Raw genomic sequence first — 20,079 nt, 5'->3', positions numbered from 1 at the left:
CCAAGGGCTTAAGTCAGAAAAAAAGTATGTAAAAAAAACATATATAAAAAAATATATGTATTTGCATAGAACTGTAAGAAAAATTGCCATAAAAATATACTGCTAAGAATTCTGTTGAATTTCACAGACACACACAGATTGCAAATGGAATGGATAAAGTGACTACAGCATTAATGATATTGCACAGAAAGAAACATGATGATATGAAATGATGATGTGATATGAATTAATGTTCATTCATTTATTTAAGACCAAAAGACAGTTAGTAATAGACTTTATAGCTACAGCATCATTTGGTTCAGCAGAGATGTACAGTTGTGTGTCATCTGCATAACTATTGATACATGGATAGATCTTCTGCCTTGCATTAGGACTCGCATTTCGAAACGCAGCCTCCTTGTACCAATATAGCAGCAGTTGTGGGAATTGGGATGGGATGTATGGACTCCATGCAGCCACGGACAAGATTTTTTGCACACAGTAGACTCCAGCTACCAAGTAGAATAGCCATGCGCTATCAATTCACCTCACAGACACACAAACACACAAACATTCACCTACCACAAACAATTGGCTCTGGGTATGTTCACACTAATACGTCTTCACTTTAAATGTTGTTTTAAACTGAAAACAATGTGGTAGTTTTGCACAGATCCTTCTTTTTGCCTGGCACAGCCCTGTTAACAAAATTAAGATTTACATTGTTTGAACCTATAAGAAAAACAGTTTTTTTTTCTTTCAAAGGCCTCTTCTCTAGCTCCCCTTTAAAATGAACTTGAGGTTTTAAAAAATCCCAAAATTATCAGTAAATTGTTTGTTTCACCCAATAGCCTTTTGGGGGTAAAATGAACATGGCAGCCTTCTCGGAGTTGTGAACATAACCCACAACAGAAATGAACTGATTTCACTCTTTCACTGTCCAACCGCCAGATCATCAACCTGTGCTTCATCCTCTATTACCTGTTTGAAATGTGTGTGAAGATCTTTGCCTTTGGCTGGAGAGGGTACCTGTCCTACAGGAACAACATCTTTGACGGCTTCCTCACCATCATGTTATTGGTAACACTGCTCTACCCACACACTACCATTATTGTCATATAAGGTGTCCCCATCTTCTTCTGTTGAGTTTTATGCCATTTAGCATCCATCTCTATGACTGTTCCTTGCCTCACCTATTCCAGCATTGCCATGGCATATATGAAAAGGTGCAAGATGGAAATGTTCCTGAATGTAGCTGCATGTTTCAGTAGTGAAAAGCACCAGCGTTGCCCGAAAGATTGTTCCAGTAATTTATCGGGAATTGTGCGTGAAATAGGATTAAGGTTATCGCTGCTAGGTTCTTCGCTCACTCACGTTCATGCAAGACCGAATACGTTAGCCTTGAATGAGATGGGTTGATGCTTGCCTTAAAAGTAGACCAGAGTAGCCAGTTGCAGTCTGGGAAGGTAACAGAAAGTGTCCTTGCTGCTCAGAGTTAGCTTGACTCAACTCGCGTAGATACATGTGTTATTGCTCAAGTTCATATAGCTAACACTGTGGAATGATGAGTACGTGAAATATTTTAAGATTTGTTGAAAAGCTGATGCTAAACAAACTGCTGACTTAAATTTGTATGGAGTAGCTAAAGTTGTATGAAGAGTTGGAAACGTGGGAAAGGGTCTTAATATGAATAGGACTTAAAAGTTGAATAAAACTCATAATGTCAGAAAGATACGAAACATTGTAAGGTTTGAATCGAGTTTGTTGCTTAGTATGAATGAGTAGACAAAAGTTGAAAAGAGTACAAATGGTGGGATATCGTAAAAAAGTAGGAAAGGGAGGAAGGATGAGACCCAGTATAAACTGGGAGGTAAATTGCATTGGTTGACGAGCTAAACTGCAAAACTGGCTTAATTTAGAAGCAGCTAAAAATACTCCTGCTTCTAGCTAACCTCTGTTGCCTAAATGGGGATGACAAGACTTAGGAGACCCTGCTGAGCACATGGTGCAAAATGTATGTGTGTTGTGTCAAAAAATGTGAGACGAGGAGCAGCTGATTAAAGTGGCTGTGTCTGCTTCCCTCCTGAAATATGTGTGCTCAGTTTATATTAAAGTCTATACAGCAGTGGGTTGGCTTCCCTGTCACGAAGCTCTTAGCAAGAAAGCAAATAAGCATATTTTCCAAAATGTAGAACTAATTCTGTTAAGTACGTTTCTTAACTGTTTCTTCCTTCCATTTTCATATTGCCAAGATGTGAGTCACAGTGTTCGTTGTACAAAGTTGGTTTTATATGATTGTCTGCATGTCTACCTCAAAATATGTTCCTGCAGCTATAACTGCATGAAATACACAGACATTGTATTCATGAATATTAATTGTTCTATTTATATTTATTTATTTATTTATATTTATATTTGGTCTACGTCTGTTAGCATGCATATGCATAACGTCACACTGGACAATCATCAGAAACAGGATGTCTTTTTCTCAGGATACAATTTCTACAACAGGTGTAACTGTAGTTGCAAGAACATGTGTGAGTCAGATATAAATATGGACCAGCTGTCTGAGCCTTGTCAGCCTGGGTTTCATGTGGGCCCAGTCACAAGACATGTTCTGTTGATTACATCTTAATTGAATATTTTTTTTGTTGTGGGCCTCTGACCTTGAATGAAAATCAGATGTGGACACTTGAGTGACAAGTTTGCTAACCGCTGGTTTAAGATATTCTTCAACAGAAGCCAATGATTGTTCACATTGACCAAAACATAGACAAGCTTGTGGAAAATGCCACCATAGAGACAACAAAACAAAGAGTTGGCAAAGATCCTTGGCTGTCTGGCGATGGATGTCAGACGAGGCAGACGGGAGAGTCCCCAGGCATACTGCAACCACCTCCACAAAGCCTGCTTCTGGTCTAGAATTGAACCAGAGATGGAAGAAGACACAAACTTTAAAAAAACTCTTCAACTTTAAGCATTACCTGAGTTTATTAGCAGATCCTCTCACGATGAAGGTCCAGCAGCTACGTGACTTAATCATTGAAGCTTATAACAAACAGAAAGTGACAACTGAAAAACTGACCAACACTGTGACTCTCCCAGAGTGGCCACCCAGAACACGGACCTAGCACAGGACTTGGTGTGTGCACAGTTTTATACATGTGGCAACTGCTGTGCATTGTGAACGTGTCCTCTTTCAGACAGCTGTGCAGTCTTTTATACATGAGGACCCAGATCTTTATTCATTGTGGATGTTTAGTAATGAGGTACAGTGATTAGCAAGTAGTGCCTTTCATTCTGCGAAGTGGGTGAATTTATGATTATTATTGGATTTCATATCCTCACCACTGTCGCTGTTACAGCCCTCTTGAATTACCTCATGGTGGCAAGCGAATGCTCCGTGGTGCCCTGTGTCCTCTGCTGCATGGCAGGAAAACTCGCTCTGCTCCTCTTCTGCTCCTGCTGGCTTGCTGCCCACCAGCAGAGAGTGATTCGTCTTCAGTCAGGATGAGCTTTCTTCCTCTGTTTTACTTTCTTTTGCCTTCGGAGAAAATGACAGAAACATGGTTTCTACACTATGTTAAAGCAACAAAACAAACAACAAACAACAAAAGTTGTTTTCACAATATGTTTCTGCTGCACTGAAGTGGCCAAAACAATCAGTTGCAGATTTACTGAACTAAAACATCTCATGAACATTTGGTTTATTGCTATATTTCCCACTTTTAATACTGATCTTATGTGTGATGTGTGTTTTTTCCCATCAGGTCATACAGATCAGTATATATGCCACCTACAGGTTTCCTTATTCCCACTGGTAGGTTTGTTTTTTCTTCCATTTGTTTGGATGTTTGTGTGTATATTCAATTCATGTAAGCATTGTTTTTATATTGAAATTCTAAATGGATGGTTGGCATTTGAATTGCAGGAATATATCAAAACAAAGTAGCTAGTCATTGAAGCTAAAAATAATAAATTCATCCAGAGTGACCAACTGCAAACTCTAGACGATGGAGCACAGAACATTTTCCTTCCCATCTCTATGTGAGCAGTAGAAACAGACAGCAATTACACAATTGCACATCGTTGGATCAAATGCAATCCAGATTTTTCACTCAGGAATCAAGATGCTGTCTATCAATGAAAAAAGTTAAAAATGCTTCTTAACTGCACACATATTTGGCAGGACAAGAGTCTTGCATCATTTTAAACATGTATCTGTTAAATCTGTGTGTGCGTGCGTGTGTGTTTGTGTATGTGTGTGTGTGTGTGTGTGCGTGCGTGTGTGTGTGTGTGTGTGTGTGTGTCACTACAGGGACCCATCCTCTCATGGTGTAATGTCTCTATGGGAGATGGTTCGTTTGGTCAACATGCTGATTGTCTTCCGCTTCCTGCGAATCATCCCAGATATTAAGGTACCTAGTAGGTGGCTGGAGGACGATGTTCAGCTAATTTAACTAATTGAGTCCTGAAGTCACATTAAGGTCCAATATAATTCACACTCTCAGTCTGCTGAGTTTTATTAATTTCTTGTCATGCAATTTCACAAATTGTTGGCATATATATGAATAATTTATACATTTCACATAATTTATTCCTAAGATTATTTATTTATGTCTTTTAGTCATTTAATATTGAACATTTTGGGGTTCTATATAGATGTTAGTCCATAGTTCACCGACTCCATGTCAACATTACACATCCTGCTCATCCTAAACTCAAGTAAGAAACAGAAAGATAGTGGAAGTGATGAAATCCATGCAAACTGGACATTACTGGAACTATTTGAACTATCAGCACATTTCGACACTGCTAAGACTCAGAACATCCAGCCTGCATATATCCTCAGGACACTGACACTTTCCTCTCCCCATTCATATGATGTGTGTAAAAACGTTTTTGATATACAGGCCAAAATAAAACTGAAAAAACACGTTTTTTAAGAACAGGTATAGCAGTACTCATGTATCAGTTGATGTCTGTTCTAAGTAACCAAACTTAGAATGAAAATAATATATGTTGTATCCCTAGCCAAAACATGTAGCGACTCTACCCTAACATTGTTGCATTGTGTATATCCAAGATTCAGCATTATGTCCTCTCACAGTCTTCATTTACAGACACAAATACATTCCTGTGCCCTTATGTCCCCTTTTTACCTTTCTTGTGTTCCACCTTGTTGTCTAGCTCATGGCTTTGGTTGCAAGTACACTGCTGGACCTGGTGAAAAACCTCAGAGCCTTTGCAGGGATACTGGTGGTGAGTGGCAAAGATACAAGGTTTCACTTGACAGTGACGTTCAGAGTTTAACATGGGGACCGGTTGATGTTGTCTTCATGCTCTCTGTGCAGGTAGTGTACTATGTGTTCGCTGTGTTTGGGATCTGGCTGTTTGAGGGATCCATTAAACCTCCTCCAGAGATGAGGTATGGAGTGGTGCAGACAGTTTCCCACCTTTTTGTTGGTAAAGAAAGCAGAAACACCAGTTTGGAGTGGAAGCCTACATAATGTTTAGAACCTGTGATGAGTTTGGTATCTTATCACAGTGTGTATCTCACACAGTAGGATAGCAGCTTTATCCTACTGACTTTGCAAACCTTATATTTGTAACAGCTGTTTGATTCAAATACTGGAGGTCTTTTCTTAGGTACTACAACACTGTTGAGTACATTGAGTACAAGCCTTATGTTTCTTTGCAGAGGCTGTGACTTGGCTTACAACAGATCCAGTGCAGTTCAATATGACTACAAATCTCCCTCATCTTTTGTCTCTTCAAGCAGCACTCTAAGTTCAGCAGTAGAAAACTCTTTTGTGTTCCATTGCTCTCCAGATATGCAATCCAAATGTCAGCGCGGCCCAGGATGAGGTGTTATTTTGTGCCACTTAATGTAAATCAGATGAACTGCTGCTGAGCTCATTGACATCTGCAGCGTGAGGAAATACCCTGTTAAATGGGAATATATGTAGTAATGCAAACCTCTGACGCTGATTTCCAAAGGTTTGTAAATATCCTTGTCAGTCCACTTACAACTGTAGAGTCATTCCCTAAGTGAGCTGTAATCAAGTGCAGACATTGCTTAGATCACATTAACCGACTTAAATAATGATCTTACAATTGTTAGATCACTTTAGGAATCTGAGCTCTGAGCTATAGGAATCTGAATCATTATGCTGACAACAAAAAACGTAAAACCTCTTGAGATCACCAACAGGCTTCCCTGGTTCAGTGAGCCATCTCTGATTGTGTGTGTTAATATCTGTATGTGTGTGTGTGCCAGTGTGCTGTCCAACACCACCATGGAGAACATCACCTCTAACTTCAGCATGGAGTGTGGCACCTATGAACAGCTGGGCTACTGGCCAAATAACTTTGATGACTTTGCTGTAAGTAACAAGAAGAGTGAGAATTTCAGTGCTGTCTTTTGTGTCAGTTACTTTTCACCCTTCTCTCTCTTTCAGAAAGAACTCTCTTTTACCAGTTACAGTACAACACACTTTTGTTTATTCTTTGTATCCCCACTTTTTTAAGGAATGATTTACCTGCTTTGTGTTATCGTGATAATGATGTTTTTATGAGTTGTTTAGGAGTTTGTCAGTGATGATTCTCCAGTGCTTGTGTGATGGGTTAGGGACTGTGATTATTGCAAAAGAAGCCCCTGCAACATTGAGATGAAATATTTTGTATTACTGAAGACTGCAGATACACAGTATCTCTCCCTCCCTCCCTCTCAGGCATCTATCATTTTGCTGTATGACGTCATGATCGTCAACAACTGGCAGGCCTTCATGGATGCATATAGCAGATACACCACAGAGTAAGAAAAAATATATTTTACATACACAGCAGCTAATGTTGATGATAATGTTGATGAAGAATGCTTTCATTCTTCCAGGTGGGCCAAGATCTACTTTGTGTGTTGGTGGCTCACCTCCTCTGTCATGTGGGTCAACTTGTTTGTGGCGCTCATCTTAGAGGTCAGTTCACTCAGACACAGACAGATGCATTCATTCATAATATGACTCCCAACGTTCAAATCTTCACTAATATGAGTTTTTGGCTTAAAGCTGCCATGTGCTGATCTTTACTCTGAGTTTAACCATTTTCATGCCAACAGCTAACAGGAATGCAGTCATTCTCCAGAGCTGTATTGTCGCCAAGCTGGATTGATTTTTTTCAGGGTTTCAGGGAAGTTCTTTCTCAAGTCAACTCAACAGTTAAATAAATAAATTCAACGTTCAAAAATGCAAGATGTCCAGAGTTGTTTTTGCCTTTCATCAGGGAGGAGTATGAGTCTCCTGACACTGGCTGGCTGAAAAAAGGCCCAGTTTGTGTGTCTTGCTTAAGAAAAATCTAAAATAATGGCAGCCTTATCTTTTCTATATTAAACATGCTAACAACACAAATATTTTTTGTCCCCTGTTTTCTAACAGAACTTCATCTATAAGTGGGACCGCAGTCACAGCTGCTCTGTAACAGATGTGGAGAGAATCAGATATGAAACCTCTGTTCAGCTCATGTTCAAGTAGGTTTACACTGCTGTTCTGTTTTAAGTCATGTAACTCCAAAATGTAGCTTTAACTGTTTGTCACACCTTTCCTCTTTTCTCTGTGAATTGACCCCCTTTCTCTGCAGAGCGCAGATCCAGGAGCCCACAGAAGAGGAATTACTTTGTCAACTACACCAACACCCTCACTTACACCTACAATGGCCAGACACACACACACACGCACAGAGCACCAGCACTTATCTGCAATAACAAGTCAAGACTGTTACTAAATGACTGTGGTGGAAGCACTGAGAGGTCAAAATGACAGTGTTCTACTACCAGTGTATTTTAATTTGTAATATTGTAATATGTGATTACGTCTACTGAAAGCAGTAGCAGGCACAAGTTCCTACTGTTTGTCATGAGTTAAACCACTGCAGTTTCAATGGTACAACATTTTCTCATTCGTAGAGGCTCTCACACGTGTGTGTGTGTGTGTGTGTGTGTGTGTGTGTGTGTGTGTGTGTGTGTGTGTGAGCATGTGTGAGCATGTGTGTTAGGAAGAACCTCCACAGTTACCGGGTAAACCACTAAATTCAAGAGGTTTTATTTTTTTAAAGTTTGGGTTTTGCATTGCAATTGTTCAACCACAAAAATTCGAAGCATATTCTCTCATCACACTCTGGTATATTAATAAAAAATGTATGACAACTGCTGCTTTATGGTGCTTGTTTACAAAGAATTAGCAGGTTTTCTCTTTCACTGTATGCAGTCATTCCAGTTGTCCTTTTAGCACATGACGGACCATCCTTGATGAGTTGGTGTCTTTTCTCCTCTTCACTGCAGGAAAACACCAGTGAGTCAGATAATAATAAGTAACAAAAGAAGAGCGTTCTATAGTGACAGTAGCAAAAAACTGCACATACATAAGGACAACACCAGTCCTTTCCTCTCTTGTTGCTGCCACCTTTCTCCGGGCACAGCTGCTGCTGTAGTTACATTGGAGGCTGTGGTGGTCTGAGAAAACCAAGCTGTGCTGACATTAAGGTGAGAAAAACAAGCCACTTGATCTGTGCAGGAATTTAAAATTACACAACACAAAAAAATGATGGGCAGCAGATGTAGAGCAGTTGTAGGAACTTGCCTTCATGAACAACTCAAATGATGGATTTACAGTGAATGGCTGCTTGGCTCTGTGACTTGTTTGTCAATCATCAGCACAGATGGTGTATGACGATGATTGAGGCTCACTCCCACCGACTTCAGTTTCATCAGTTAGATATGACAAAAATCTGTTGCTTATTTTATCACATCTAACAGTGGACAAACCACTTTAGCAAGAACATGTCAAAGCTGGGCTGTTAGCCTACATTTGTTTTGGGACTTTTGCTCCATGCATGGAAGCAGGAAACAATCATGTACTAGAGCAGTGGTGTTCATACTGAGGGGCAGGCCTCCCACAGGGTATGGAGTTACTGCAGGAGAGGTATACATGGCAGGGAAAAAATGTGGAGATGAAGTCAGGTTGAATGAGAAAACAAACAAGTGTTTTCATGCTAGCAAGTCAAAAGTCAAGGAAATGTTGAAATGTAACATGTTTTCAAGTGTATCGTGTCATATGTGTCATATTAGTAAGTCTTGTGTTTGGTGTTCAGAAATGACGTGTAATGTGTGGTCCTGACTGAAGAGGGCAGCACTCCGCCTCAGCGGACAGACTGAACGCTGCAGAAGAAGAAGGGAGAGGACGTGAGTTTGTGTTGTGTTCCACATGTGTGGAGCTGCTCTGCTGTTTTCACGGAGCCACACAGGCTGGTTTCGTTTAAACACGTTTTCTTCGGGAAGTCCGCAAAACGTGAACATGGATGGTAAGTTTCATTTTGGACGAAGAAGCTAAAGAACAAGTTGATGAGTTTTTGATGCTGGAACCAGAACCCCGACATTAGCTAGCCTCATGTCAAACCTTGTTTCAAATGAAACGAACCTTGTTTGAAATCAAATCACGACCTGTCCCTCAGTTTGTTAGTTTGGTGACCGTCTGTAAGACGTGCATGGCAGTCCGTCTTCGTTGATTTGCTTAAGTGGGCATGGTCCCTTAGCTGTAATCCATCCTTCAGGCGTTACGACCTATCCTATCTACATGTGTCTCCTCTGACCTTAACCTGCACCCTGACCCTAACCAGTCGGTATGAACAGGCTGCAGACTAACGCCGGTACTCCTCGGCCAGTGCCGGTCTGTTCAGCTCTCGTATTGTACTTTGTCACTTCATTGATGACAGATGACCGAGCCTTTCTGCAGTGAACCTGCAGGGTACCAGTGACAGTCTCAAAAACACGGAGTCAGACAGAGGTGGTTTCATACATCACATGTCTAAGGAACCAACTCCACCTCTGCAGGGTGGTGCAAACTACAAAAGGATGTTATACCTGTGTTATTTCCCTCCAACAAATGTTTTCTTGCTCTGTGGTCATTGTAACAGTGAGCAAATGAACAAAGATTGGGGGGAGAAGGAGAAGAGGTACATCAAAACCATTTGAAGGCATGAGGGGTTTTGTTTGATAGAAACACTTATGAATATGTAATTTCAGCCTGTTTTCATTCCCAGCGTGTCAAATATCGCCACTTTGTCACTTTCAGCTCCCTCCACTGTAAAACCCTCCATGTCAATATTGGATGCTAAGAGCCAGATGATGAAGAGGAAGAGTCTACTGATCGTTTCACACCATGCTTCCTGGCAGGAAGGCTTTGTGTGTTGCTGAGAATGTGTTGGACGGCCAAAAAGGGTCATTGAAGCTTGCAGCTATATCTGTGTTCTTGTTTTTAATGTGGCTCTGTGGCTGGCTGCTGGGGTCTGCAGTGGTCCTACGACCACTCCTGCATTTTGGTCCAGTGTCTCAGTGAGTTGATAATTTTTGTGTAATACTTGTTCTGTTTGTCCTTTCAACAGAAGCACTTGTTCGTGCCGCGATTCCTCGTGATCTGGTGAAGGTTCTTGGTGTCAAGGTAAGAAGGAGCTTCACACTGGACATGTGTTTTCTGTATCGTGTAACTATGAACTGTGTAATCCATGTGATCTCTCATATATTTTCCAGTCTTATTGTGCAAAGGATTTTCTTGCAGAGAAAGTCACTTTAGATCTAGAAGTTAAACTGGTCAGTGAATCGTGGCAACTGTGCCTCAGGCAGAAGGTTGCTGGTTCGATCCCTGGCCTCGGCAGGGTGTGAATGGGTGAATGCAGGCTTGTGTGCACTTTGAGTGGTCAGCAGACTAGAAAAACGTTGTATAAATACAGTGCATTTGCCATTTGAATCGATTAGTAAACAGGAAGTAATTCTGCAGCTATTTGTGTTTATCAGTTGATTTTGCTGGTTCCACCTTATCAAATATGAGGATATGATGCTTTCCTTGGATGTGTTAGTGATAATATACATTGGCTTTGGGGTTTGGACTGTTGATTGGATACAACAATAACACAATCATGACAGGTATTTTTACTACCACTATTCTCTGGTATTGTCTAGACCAGGGGTCGGCAACCTTTACGACTCAAAGAGCCATTTGGACCCGTTTCCCACAGCAAAGAAAACACTGGGAGCCACAAACCCCTTTGACATTTAAAATGAAAAAACACTGCATATAACGTTTTTTGCCTTTATGCTATGTATAAACAAACGATAATGTGCTGCATTTATGAAATCACTGAACGACTGCAGAGAAAACGAAATGACATTTCTGCGTGCAACAAAAACATTTTGAACTCAGAATTAAAGACGTTGGGTTGAAGGTTTTTTCAAGTAAAATACTCAATGTCTATTTGAGTCCTCCTGTATTTCTGAAAAAATTCTCCACCGGCAGCAAGATAAAAAGCATCCAAAAGCGTCAACCTGAATAATAAAAGGACTATTTCACTGAACAGTGAAAAAATATGAATATATGCTAAATAATAGGCAATTAAAATATTAATCAAACGTAGTTAATGTGATTTCTGCTCCTGAACCTTGCTGTCACCTGCGTCTTTACGCAGGATAAGCTGTCATCTATGAGCGCGAGCGATTTGTTTCAAAGCGAACAAATAAAACAAAATACATTTTAATTAAATGCTCATTAATTATTTTCAGGAGCCGCATCAGAGGGATGAAAGAGTGGCTCCGGAGCCGCGGGTTGCCGACCCCTGGTATAGACAAAACAGTCCATAGATTAATTAATGAATCTCATTAAGCGTTAGTTTGAGCCCTAATGATCTTATACAAATGTCTTCCTATATATCACAGCATAGCCAATATCGGCCAATAAGTAGCACAAATAACTAAGGGTTAGTAGTTTGTTATTCTTTTTAGTTAGATTGTTGTTGTTTTTATTTATCTATTTGTTGGCTGATTTAACTAAACCAGTACAGATAACTATTGTTACACAGGGAAAAGAAATGAAATATGTATAGAATGTCTAGCTGAAGCTAATATACAGCCCCTATCCCTGGTTAGGCTTTCAAATTCAGCTTAAAGGTCCAGTGTGTAGGATTTAGTGCCATCTAGTGGTGAGGCTGCAAAATGCAAACAATTGAAAGCCCCTCCACTCACCCTCCCCTTCCAAGCATGTAGGAGACTCTATAGTGGCTGTGAAACTTTATAAAGTTTGATAATTTTACTAATTTTATTGTTTATGTTTGATAGTACAGTTTTTCACTATAAAATAATCAGCCTCAGTCCATATTTGTGTCAAAACTCTTCACTACACAAAGTGTGGGGATTATCGCCAGTAAGGAGAATCCGATGATGTATTACTACAATTTCTTTCATTGAGAATTATTATTAGAATTATTATTATTTTGACCTCCAAAATCACATCTGACATGAGATTTATTTCAAAAGTCTGACCAAACTGTTCAGACTGGACTTTGTGTTACAGGAAAAAAAGACACTTTTACATAATCTGTATAAATGGTGTTATTCCCTCATTCCGATCTCAGATCAACTCCAAAGCTGAGGCCTTCACCCAGGCGTTCCTGAGGAACAGCCTTCAACATCACGAAAGACATGATCTGAAGAACATGCTGAGTTACAAAGCTGTGATACTTGGCTACGCCAGGCCCAAGAAGGACACACTGAAAAGGACCAGCAAGAAAGCCAAAGGACTGAACGCTCAGCAGAAGAGGACAATGAAGGTCTTCCAGATCAAGCCTGAGCACCAGAGGTTGGTCAGGAATCTGAAGCCCTATAAAAACTGAAAAAACTGATGTACAACATACGTTTAAACAATGCAATCATTTGCAATCTATGTTTACCGACAACAGTTTTACAAAGTGTTCCTGAGTCCATGCAGTAACATCCTTTATACCGTCATGAGTTCACAAAGTGGTGAACCTCGCTCCATCCTCGCTTGTGAACGACTGAGCTTTTCGAGAATGTCCCTTTCATACCCAATCATGATACTATCACCTGTCACCAATCAACCTGTTTACCTGTGGAATGATCCAAACAGGTGTATCTGGAGCGCTCCGCATCTTTCCCAGTCTTTAGTTGCTCCTGTCCCAACTTGTTTGAAATGTGCTGCTGCATCAAATTCAGAATAAGCAGATATTTACAACTATCAATGAAGTTGATGAGGTCAAGTGTTAAATATACTGTCTTTGGGCTGTTTTCAGTTGAGTGTGTGTCCAAAAGGATGAAGAAATTATCACAGTATTTTTTATGCAGTGTTCCAATTTTTTGGGATTGTACATGACTGCAGCAGAATATTATTGTCAAAACTGATTGTCATATATTTCCCATCTACCCAGCATCACTGTCTTTGTCATATCATTGTAGATACGAGCTTTTCTTGCCGCTGCATGAACTCTGGAGACAATACATTACTGACCTGTGCAATGGCTTGAAACCAACAAGGTAAATCAGTTTGGAGCTGTACTGATGTGAACTGTGACATTTCTCATTAATTGTTCAAATGAGGCAATTTCAGTCCTTCAGTCCTACTTTTACTGAATATTCAGTCTCATTTGTCATGTTGTCTTTACAGCAGTCCACAGTTTGTGCAGCAGAAACTTCTGAAGGCGGACTTCCATGGTGCTATCATCACAGGTGGATTTCAGTTTTCTCTCAAACATCACAATAACTTTAATCACTAAGTAATGTTTGAAGTTACAGTTAAGTTTAATATTTGCTGTAAAGACCCTGGGTTTAGCCTCACACAGCTAGATGTCTCAAGTTCAGTTTTTGCCACGGTCCATAATGGTCAGGTGAGAGAATCAGTTCAGTCTATGCACATTTACAGTCTCTCCTTGTGGGCATTCATGGTGTTGCACGCTGTTGTTCACATGAAAAGTAACAAAGTGTTTGTGTGAAGAAAGGAAAAAAGAGACCTAGAGAGATTTTAAATACATCTACTCACATACCTCGATGCACCTCGCCACTCATATATCCCAGCATGGCATCTCATCTCATGTCAGATGGGATTTTGGAGGTCAAATAATAATAATTCTAATAATAATTCTCAATGAAAGAAATTGTAGTAATTGTAGTCAGAGGTAAGAGAGCATTTAGCAAACATTTAGATCAGAGGTCTGAACACACATGAAACATGTTTTTTTTTTTTTTTTTTTTTTGATTCCAAGTGACACTTCCTGAGGATATCATTATCAGATATCCACCAAGAATCAGTGCCCATAAATCCACTTGGAAAACGGATGCTTCAGAACTACAGACTTTTCTGTAGTATCTGAGTAATCCAGTGCTAATTTTCTGATCCAGCCATGGGTACGCTGGAACTACTAATAGATAAATCAGCATACTTTAATGGTGCCACTTTACTAAAATCTCAACAAATACAACTAAAAAAAGTCTGGGTGCAAGTTGTTGCCCACAGAAAAAACCCACTGAATCCATGGCAACATTACATTTCCTGTTCACATTCCCCAAATTATTGCATTATTTTTCTGTAGTTCTTAGACTTATATATATATATACATATATATATATACACACACACATATATATATATATATATATATATACACACACACACATACATATACATATATATATATATATATATATATATATATATATATATATATATATATATATATATATATATATATACACACATATATATATACATATATGTATATATACACATATATATACACTGCTCACAAAAATTAAAGGAACACCTTTTTCATTGGCCCTGGCATGAATTGAATTAAACCTGTCTGATAATTTTCTGGTTGGTTAAGCAGCTGAGGGCCTCGTTAATCAATTTCAGCTGTATTGGTGTTCATGGAATAAACAACAGGTGCACTTCAGTGGCAACAATTAGAAAACCCTCAAAACAGGACTGGTTTTACATGTGGAGGTCATTTCAAGTTTCTCCCTCTTCATCTTTTTCGGCTGGTTTTCCACTCGTGCTGATTTTGGCTTGCGTAAATATCCCTACTTGCAGTATGAGGCGATTCCTTAACCCAACAGAAGTTGCACAGGTTGTCCAACTTCTCCAGGATGGCACATCCACCCGTGCTGCAGCAAGAAGGTTTAATGTGTCTCCCAGCACAATCTCCAGAACATGGAGGAGATTTCAGGAGACTGGTGGTTATTCTCGGAGAGCTGGACAGGGCCGTAGAAGGTCCTCAACCCCTCAGCAGGACCGATACCTGCTCCTTTGTGCAAGGCGGAACAGGCTGGGCACTGCTCGTGCCCTACAGAATGACCTCCAGAGGGCCACTGGTGTGAATATCTCTACCCAAACAATCAGGAGCAGACTTCATGAAGGTGGCCTGTAGTGGGCCCTGTGCTCACTGCCCAGCACCGTGGAGCTCGACTGGCATTTGCTCAAGAACACCAGAATTGGCAAGTCCGCCACTGGCGCCCTGTACTTTTCACAGACGAGAGCAGGTTCACCCTGAGCACCTGTGATAGACGTGAAAGAGTCTGGAGAAGACAAGGAGGACGCTATGCTGACTGCAACGTCGTTCAACATGACAGGTTTGGTGGTGGGTCAGTGATGGTCTGGGGAGGCATATCCATGGAGGGACGCACAGACCTCTACTGCCTAGGAAATGGTGCTCTGACTGCCATAAGGTATCGAGATGAAATCCTTGAACCCATTGTCAGACCCTACGCTGGTGCAGTAGGTCCTGGTTTCCTCCTAATGCACGACAATGCCCGGCCTCACGTGGCAAGAGTATGCAGGCAGTACCTGGAGGATGAAGGAATTGAAACAATTGAATGGCCTTCACGATCCCCTGACTTAAACCTAATAGAACATCTCTGGGACATTATGTTTCGGTCCATTAGGCGCCGCCAGGTTGCTCCTCAGACTGTACAACAGCTCAGGGATGCCCTCACACAGATCTGGGAGGAAATGCCACAAGACGCCATCCGTCGTCTCATTAGGAGCATGCCGCGACGTTGTCAAGCATGCATACAAGCTCGTGGGGGCCACACAAGATACTGAAAGGCATTTTGAGTGGCAAAAATTAAGTTTTGGAAAAAATGGACTAGCCCTTAACATCTTCATTTCACTCTGATTTTACGGTGTCTACACAATTGCGCCCTCTGTAAGCTGAAAACGTTTATTTCCATTAAAAGACTTGGCATCCTTTTGTTCCTAAAACAGTGCCCTGTCATTATTGGTATAGATATCCAACTTCATATTTTGATCTGATGTATCTTATGTGTTTCTTTAAGGTGCTCCTTTAATTTTTGTGAGCAGTGTATATATACACATATATATATATATATACATACACACACACACATACATGCACGCGTGTGCGCACTTAAAGATTTTGGATTTGGATGTATTTCTGTGAGCACAGATGCAGCTACGATAGTGTTATACTAACTGCTTGTTGTCTTTTCTCTCTCACAGTGATCCGGTCTAAGTGCCCATCATATGTGGGGACTACGGGTATTCTAGTCCAAGAGTTCAAACATGTCTTCAAAATCATCACTAAAGAAGACAAACTGAAAGGTTAGACAGTTGGGCGTGTCTCACTTACTGAAACTTCAGCTGCTCATGGACTAACAGACCTATGTTACCATTCTCTAATGATTCTGAATTGTAATTCCAAACTAACAATACTGGTTACTGAACTTGAATTTGTTTTACATTTGTAACATACCCTTTCTTGATGTAGCCGGAAACATTCAATATGATTACATTTCGTTTAGGTGAGCTGGTTCCAGGGTCCTGATGTTATGCATGCTGACTCTGGGCCTGTTTACACCTGGCATTAACATGTGTCTCGGGTGATCTGATCACAAGTGGACAGCTTGTGTCTGTCATGTGTCTCCCAAATGTCCAGCTGACCACTTGTGTTCAGATTTTGTTACTGCCCACATCACTTCTGCTGGAAAGTCAAAGGGCCCGCAAACTGTTATTAAGTGTTACATGAGAACTGATATTCATACACAGGGTATTGCAGCTGTTGAGGTTGACAGGACAAGTCATTTGCGACTTGCAAATGAAGGCGGGACAAGATGAAAAACTCCATGTACATCAGTGCTGCACTGCATTTTTTCAAGCTGTAACCAAAACAAACACCACGTCCTGTGTTGATGAGTTATCTTCCTGTTTTGTCAGGGACACATTAGCGTTTACAAAAGGTACAGTGCATCCAGGAGGTAAAGAAGATGTCCAAACAACTGAATTTACCACAGGTGGACTCGTCTCAAGGGTGATCAGTGGAAACAGGATGCACCTGAGTTCCATTTGAGCTTCATGGTGAAAGCTGTGAATACTAATGTACATGTGATTTAGTTTTTATTTGAATACATTTGCTAACATTTCAAAAGCACTTTTTTGATGTTGTCATAGTGGGGTGTTGTCTGGAGAATTTTGAGGGAAAAATGATTTTATTCAATTTTAGAATGAGGCTGTAACATAACAAAATGTGGGAAAAGTGAAGCGCTATGAGTGCTTTCCAGGTGCACTGTATGTAGTCACATGCGTCCCAGACCACCTCTGCAAGTGGTTTGAATGATCAGATCACAGTGCATTTAGCATCGTCCACTTGTGATCCGATCAACCGAGACACATGTTAATGGCAGGTGTGGCATGGCTTGCTGAGACACTGTTGTTGGAATGGAGCCACCCTTAAAATTTGTTTCACCTTTGCTGTTCCTGCTGTGACCAGTCAAAATATTTGCTGTGAAAAAGGTCTTTTCATTGCATTGATTGATTGATTGATCAGTTTCAAATGCATTCAGCACAGTATGCAGTGATATCTGAAAAATGTAATGAAATTCAGCGTATTCATTTAGACATGAGAACTGTGAACCTCCATATGGGAATGTTGTTACAATACAATATTCTGGTGTTCCAACCAAATAATGGTGAAACCTCCTCCTCTTGGACACTGTCTCTCTAAGCACTAGTTTAATGGCAGCGTAATGGCATGAAATCTGTCACCATTCACACATTTAAACACATTTGTTCCTCTGCTTTTCCTCACCCTCTGCTTGTGTGACAGTGATCCCAAAGCGGAACAGTGTGTTTTCAGTGGAGATCAACGGCTTCATCTCCCACATCTATGGAAGCAAGTTTGAGCAGCGAGCCAGTGAGCGCTCCGCGAAGAAGTTTAAAGTGAGAGGAACCATCGACCTGTGATGGCACTGAGCGTCGCTGCAGGATCCAGTGTGCCTCACAAGAGAGACATTACATACCCGAACGTCCACTGCCCTCTATTGTCACCCAAGAGGTACTGCAACAACAATGTCGTAGCAGTGTGTGGCAGATAGATGCATTGTGGATATTTACTGTATATGATACCATAAAACCAGCGTCTGAAAAATTCTACTTTAGCTTTTGCTTTAGTTTTTCACCTTGTTGCATATGGACCACGTTCACACGTGTGGAAACACAGACAGGTTTTAGCTGAAGGTGCGTATGGTTTAACAGGGCCTTGTTAACAGGCTGAAGGAGTGTCAGAGGTTTCCCACCCAGGTAATCTGACAGTTGCTGTTTTACATGGAGACAGTTATGAAAATGCTGTTTCTGATCATATCCTATTGCCAGAAAATCAATCATTCTGCGAGAGTGCTGGGAAGATACTTCACTCTTTCTTCCATTTATTTGTCACAAGCACTCAACACTTAAGAGTGATAACCAATAGAGGTGTATGGAAGAAAAGTATTTTTTGCAAACGATTTAAACATTTCCATAGAAAAAGTTGGTGTTGACTTTCTGGTCGTATTTTTAGTTTTTGATCAGATGTTTCTGGATTGAAATTGTGTTGTTTGATGATTTTAAACTGAATTTTGCTTGGATTTTGCCTGCTTCACTTATGAAATTGAGAAGTTTTTATTTATTTGATTAAATCAAAAACTATTTTTTATGGAAAAAGATTAACATTCCTCAAAGAAAATACATTGTGATGGCAGTACCAAAACTTTATCTCATCAGCTCTGAAGTTTCAAAGAATAAACTGCTGCTTGCTGCATTGGAAACGCGTTTAACCAAACAATGTGGATGTGTAATGTGTATTGTGCAGTAGAGGACAGAGCGAACAAATACATGTCTGTCTGTACCCTTTCTTTCTGAGTCATTAGGAAACATGCAGGACTTCCTTGTTCCTGTTTGTAACAGAAAATGTGAAACATGGTGGGCTGTCAGCTGTTTCTTCCTCAATACAAACACAGTTCTTTGTGTCAGTACTTCTTGAACACCTGGGGATGTCTGAGTACCTGAGTGCAGGTTTGCCTCTCACATTGCTGCTCCCCAGCATGCTTTTTATAATTGACTTGCTTAGAGAAGCTGACTTAACGCTGTGCTGACACTGTTGAGCTGTAGGTGGAATTCTGGATTTTGTTCTTGACAGACTGAAATGTTTTGCTTCTGCAGTACTACTGCTACTATTTCTATTTCTATTTGTAGGTCTGTATCTGTCACATCATGTTAAGCCAAAAATACTACTACTACTCTCAGTTACAGTAAAAGCAATGTTGAGAAATGTCTGACAACCACAAAGCAGAATAGAAACACAATAGAACACCTATGCAACACATTTTCTTAGAGGCCTTGTCCAGGTAGTCTGACAAAAGTGTTTATTTCATGGAGTCTTCCAACAAAAAATAAACTGTTTTACAGCTACCTCTGTCTTTCATGTGTACAACATTTATTCCACTTTGTGTAGTAGCTCATCTGAGCTCACACGACCACTGTTACTAATCAATTATCAGGCAATGTGTGCTAACATAACCCATAGTTCTTCTTTCCTCATCCCATCAGCCTCATCATAGTGCTAATTAAGTTTAAGTTTATTTACTTTATTGATCCCAAGACTGGGAAATTATTCTCTGCTTTTAACCCATCACTGGGAGACACACACACATGCAACATGCAGTGAAACACACACAGGAGCAGTGGGCTGCAATCAAGCGCCCGGGGAGCATATTGTGGGGGGTTAAGTGCCTTGCTCAAGGGCACATCAGCCGGCTAATGGAGGGGGAGGGAATACTCCACCACACCCACATTTTCTGTTGCTAACTGCTTAGATTAGTATGCTAACATGCTTAATCAAGATGATGAACATAGTGAAGAGGTCAGTGTGTTCACATGGAGTTAGCATATGGTTGAAAGCATCATTGTGGCAAGCCTCACAGTGCTACCAGCACGTCTG

At 40.5% G+C, this 20,079-nt stretch overlaps 2 protein-coding genes across 2 annotated transcripts in view; both read left to right on the top strand.

The window, feature by feature from the left end:
- Positions 1-8,179, top strand: part of tpcn2 (two pore segment channel 2) — a 32,297-nt gene extending 24,118 nt beyond the window's left edge. Inside the window, exons 16-25 of the mRNA XM_041964434.1 lie at positions 931-1,059; positions 3,750-3,799; positions 4,298-4,397; positions 5,170-5,241; positions 5,334-5,407; positions 6,260-6,365; positions 6,714-6,796; positions 6,875-6,956; positions 7,413-7,504; positions 7,615-8,179. Of these exons, the coding sequence (XP_041820368.1) occupies positions 931-1,059; positions 3,750-3,799; positions 4,298-4,397; positions 5,170-5,241; positions 5,334-5,407; positions 6,260-6,365; positions 6,714-6,796; positions 6,875-6,956; positions 7,413-7,504; positions 7,615-7,738 (912 nt within the window). The 3' untranslated portion in view covers positions 7,739-8,179. The remainder of the gene's footprint in view (positions 1-930; positions 1,060-3,749; positions 3,800-4,297; positions 4,398-5,169; positions 5,242-5,333; positions 5,408-6,259; positions 6,366-6,713; positions 6,797-6,874; positions 6,957-7,412; positions 7,505-7,614) is intronic.
- Positions 8,180-8,335: 156 nt separating this feature from the next.
- Positions 8,336-19,508, top strand: pop4 (POP4 homolog, ribonuclease P/MRP subunit). The gene is made up of 8 exons (XM_041964510.1): positions 8,336-8,515; positions 9,124-9,333; positions 10,414-10,469; positions 12,433-12,656; positions 13,271-13,348; positions 13,479-13,540; positions 16,329-16,430; positions 17,932-19,508. Exons 2-8 carry the CDS (start codon positions 9,237-9,239, stop codon positions 18,066-18,068), a joined length of 756 nt encoding a protein of 251 aa, XP_041820444.1. The 5' UTR covers positions 8,336-8,515; positions 9,124-9,236; the 3' UTR covers positions 18,069-19,508.
- The last annotated feature ends 571 nt before the right edge of the window (positions 19,509-20,079 follow it).

This window comes from Chelmon rostratus, chromosome 1 (assembly GCF_017976325.1).
Source record: "Chelmon rostratus isolate fCheRos1 chromosome 1, fCheRos1.pri, whole genome shotgun sequence".
Lineage (NCBI taxonomy): Eukaryota > Metazoa > Chordata > Actinopteri > Chaetodontiformes > Chaetodontidae > Chelmon > Chelmon rostratus.
This window is presented reverse-complemented; position numbering and strand designations above follow the sequence as displayed.

Excerpts from the sequence above, each read along its gene's own strand:
- pop4 (XM_041964510.1), top strand. The coding sequence starts at position 9,237 with ATGTGTGGAGCTGCTCTGCTGTTTTCACGGAGCCACACAGGCTGGTTT. Across the intron at positions 9,334-10,413 it reads GCAAAACGTGAACATGGATG|AAGCACTTGTTCGTGCCGCG; the intron begins GTAAGTTTCATT and ends TCCTTTCAACAG. Across the intron at positions 12,657-13,270 it reads ATCAAGCCTGAGCACCAGAG|ATACGAGCTTTTCTTGCCGC; the intron begins GTTGGTCAGGAA and ends ATATCATTGTAG.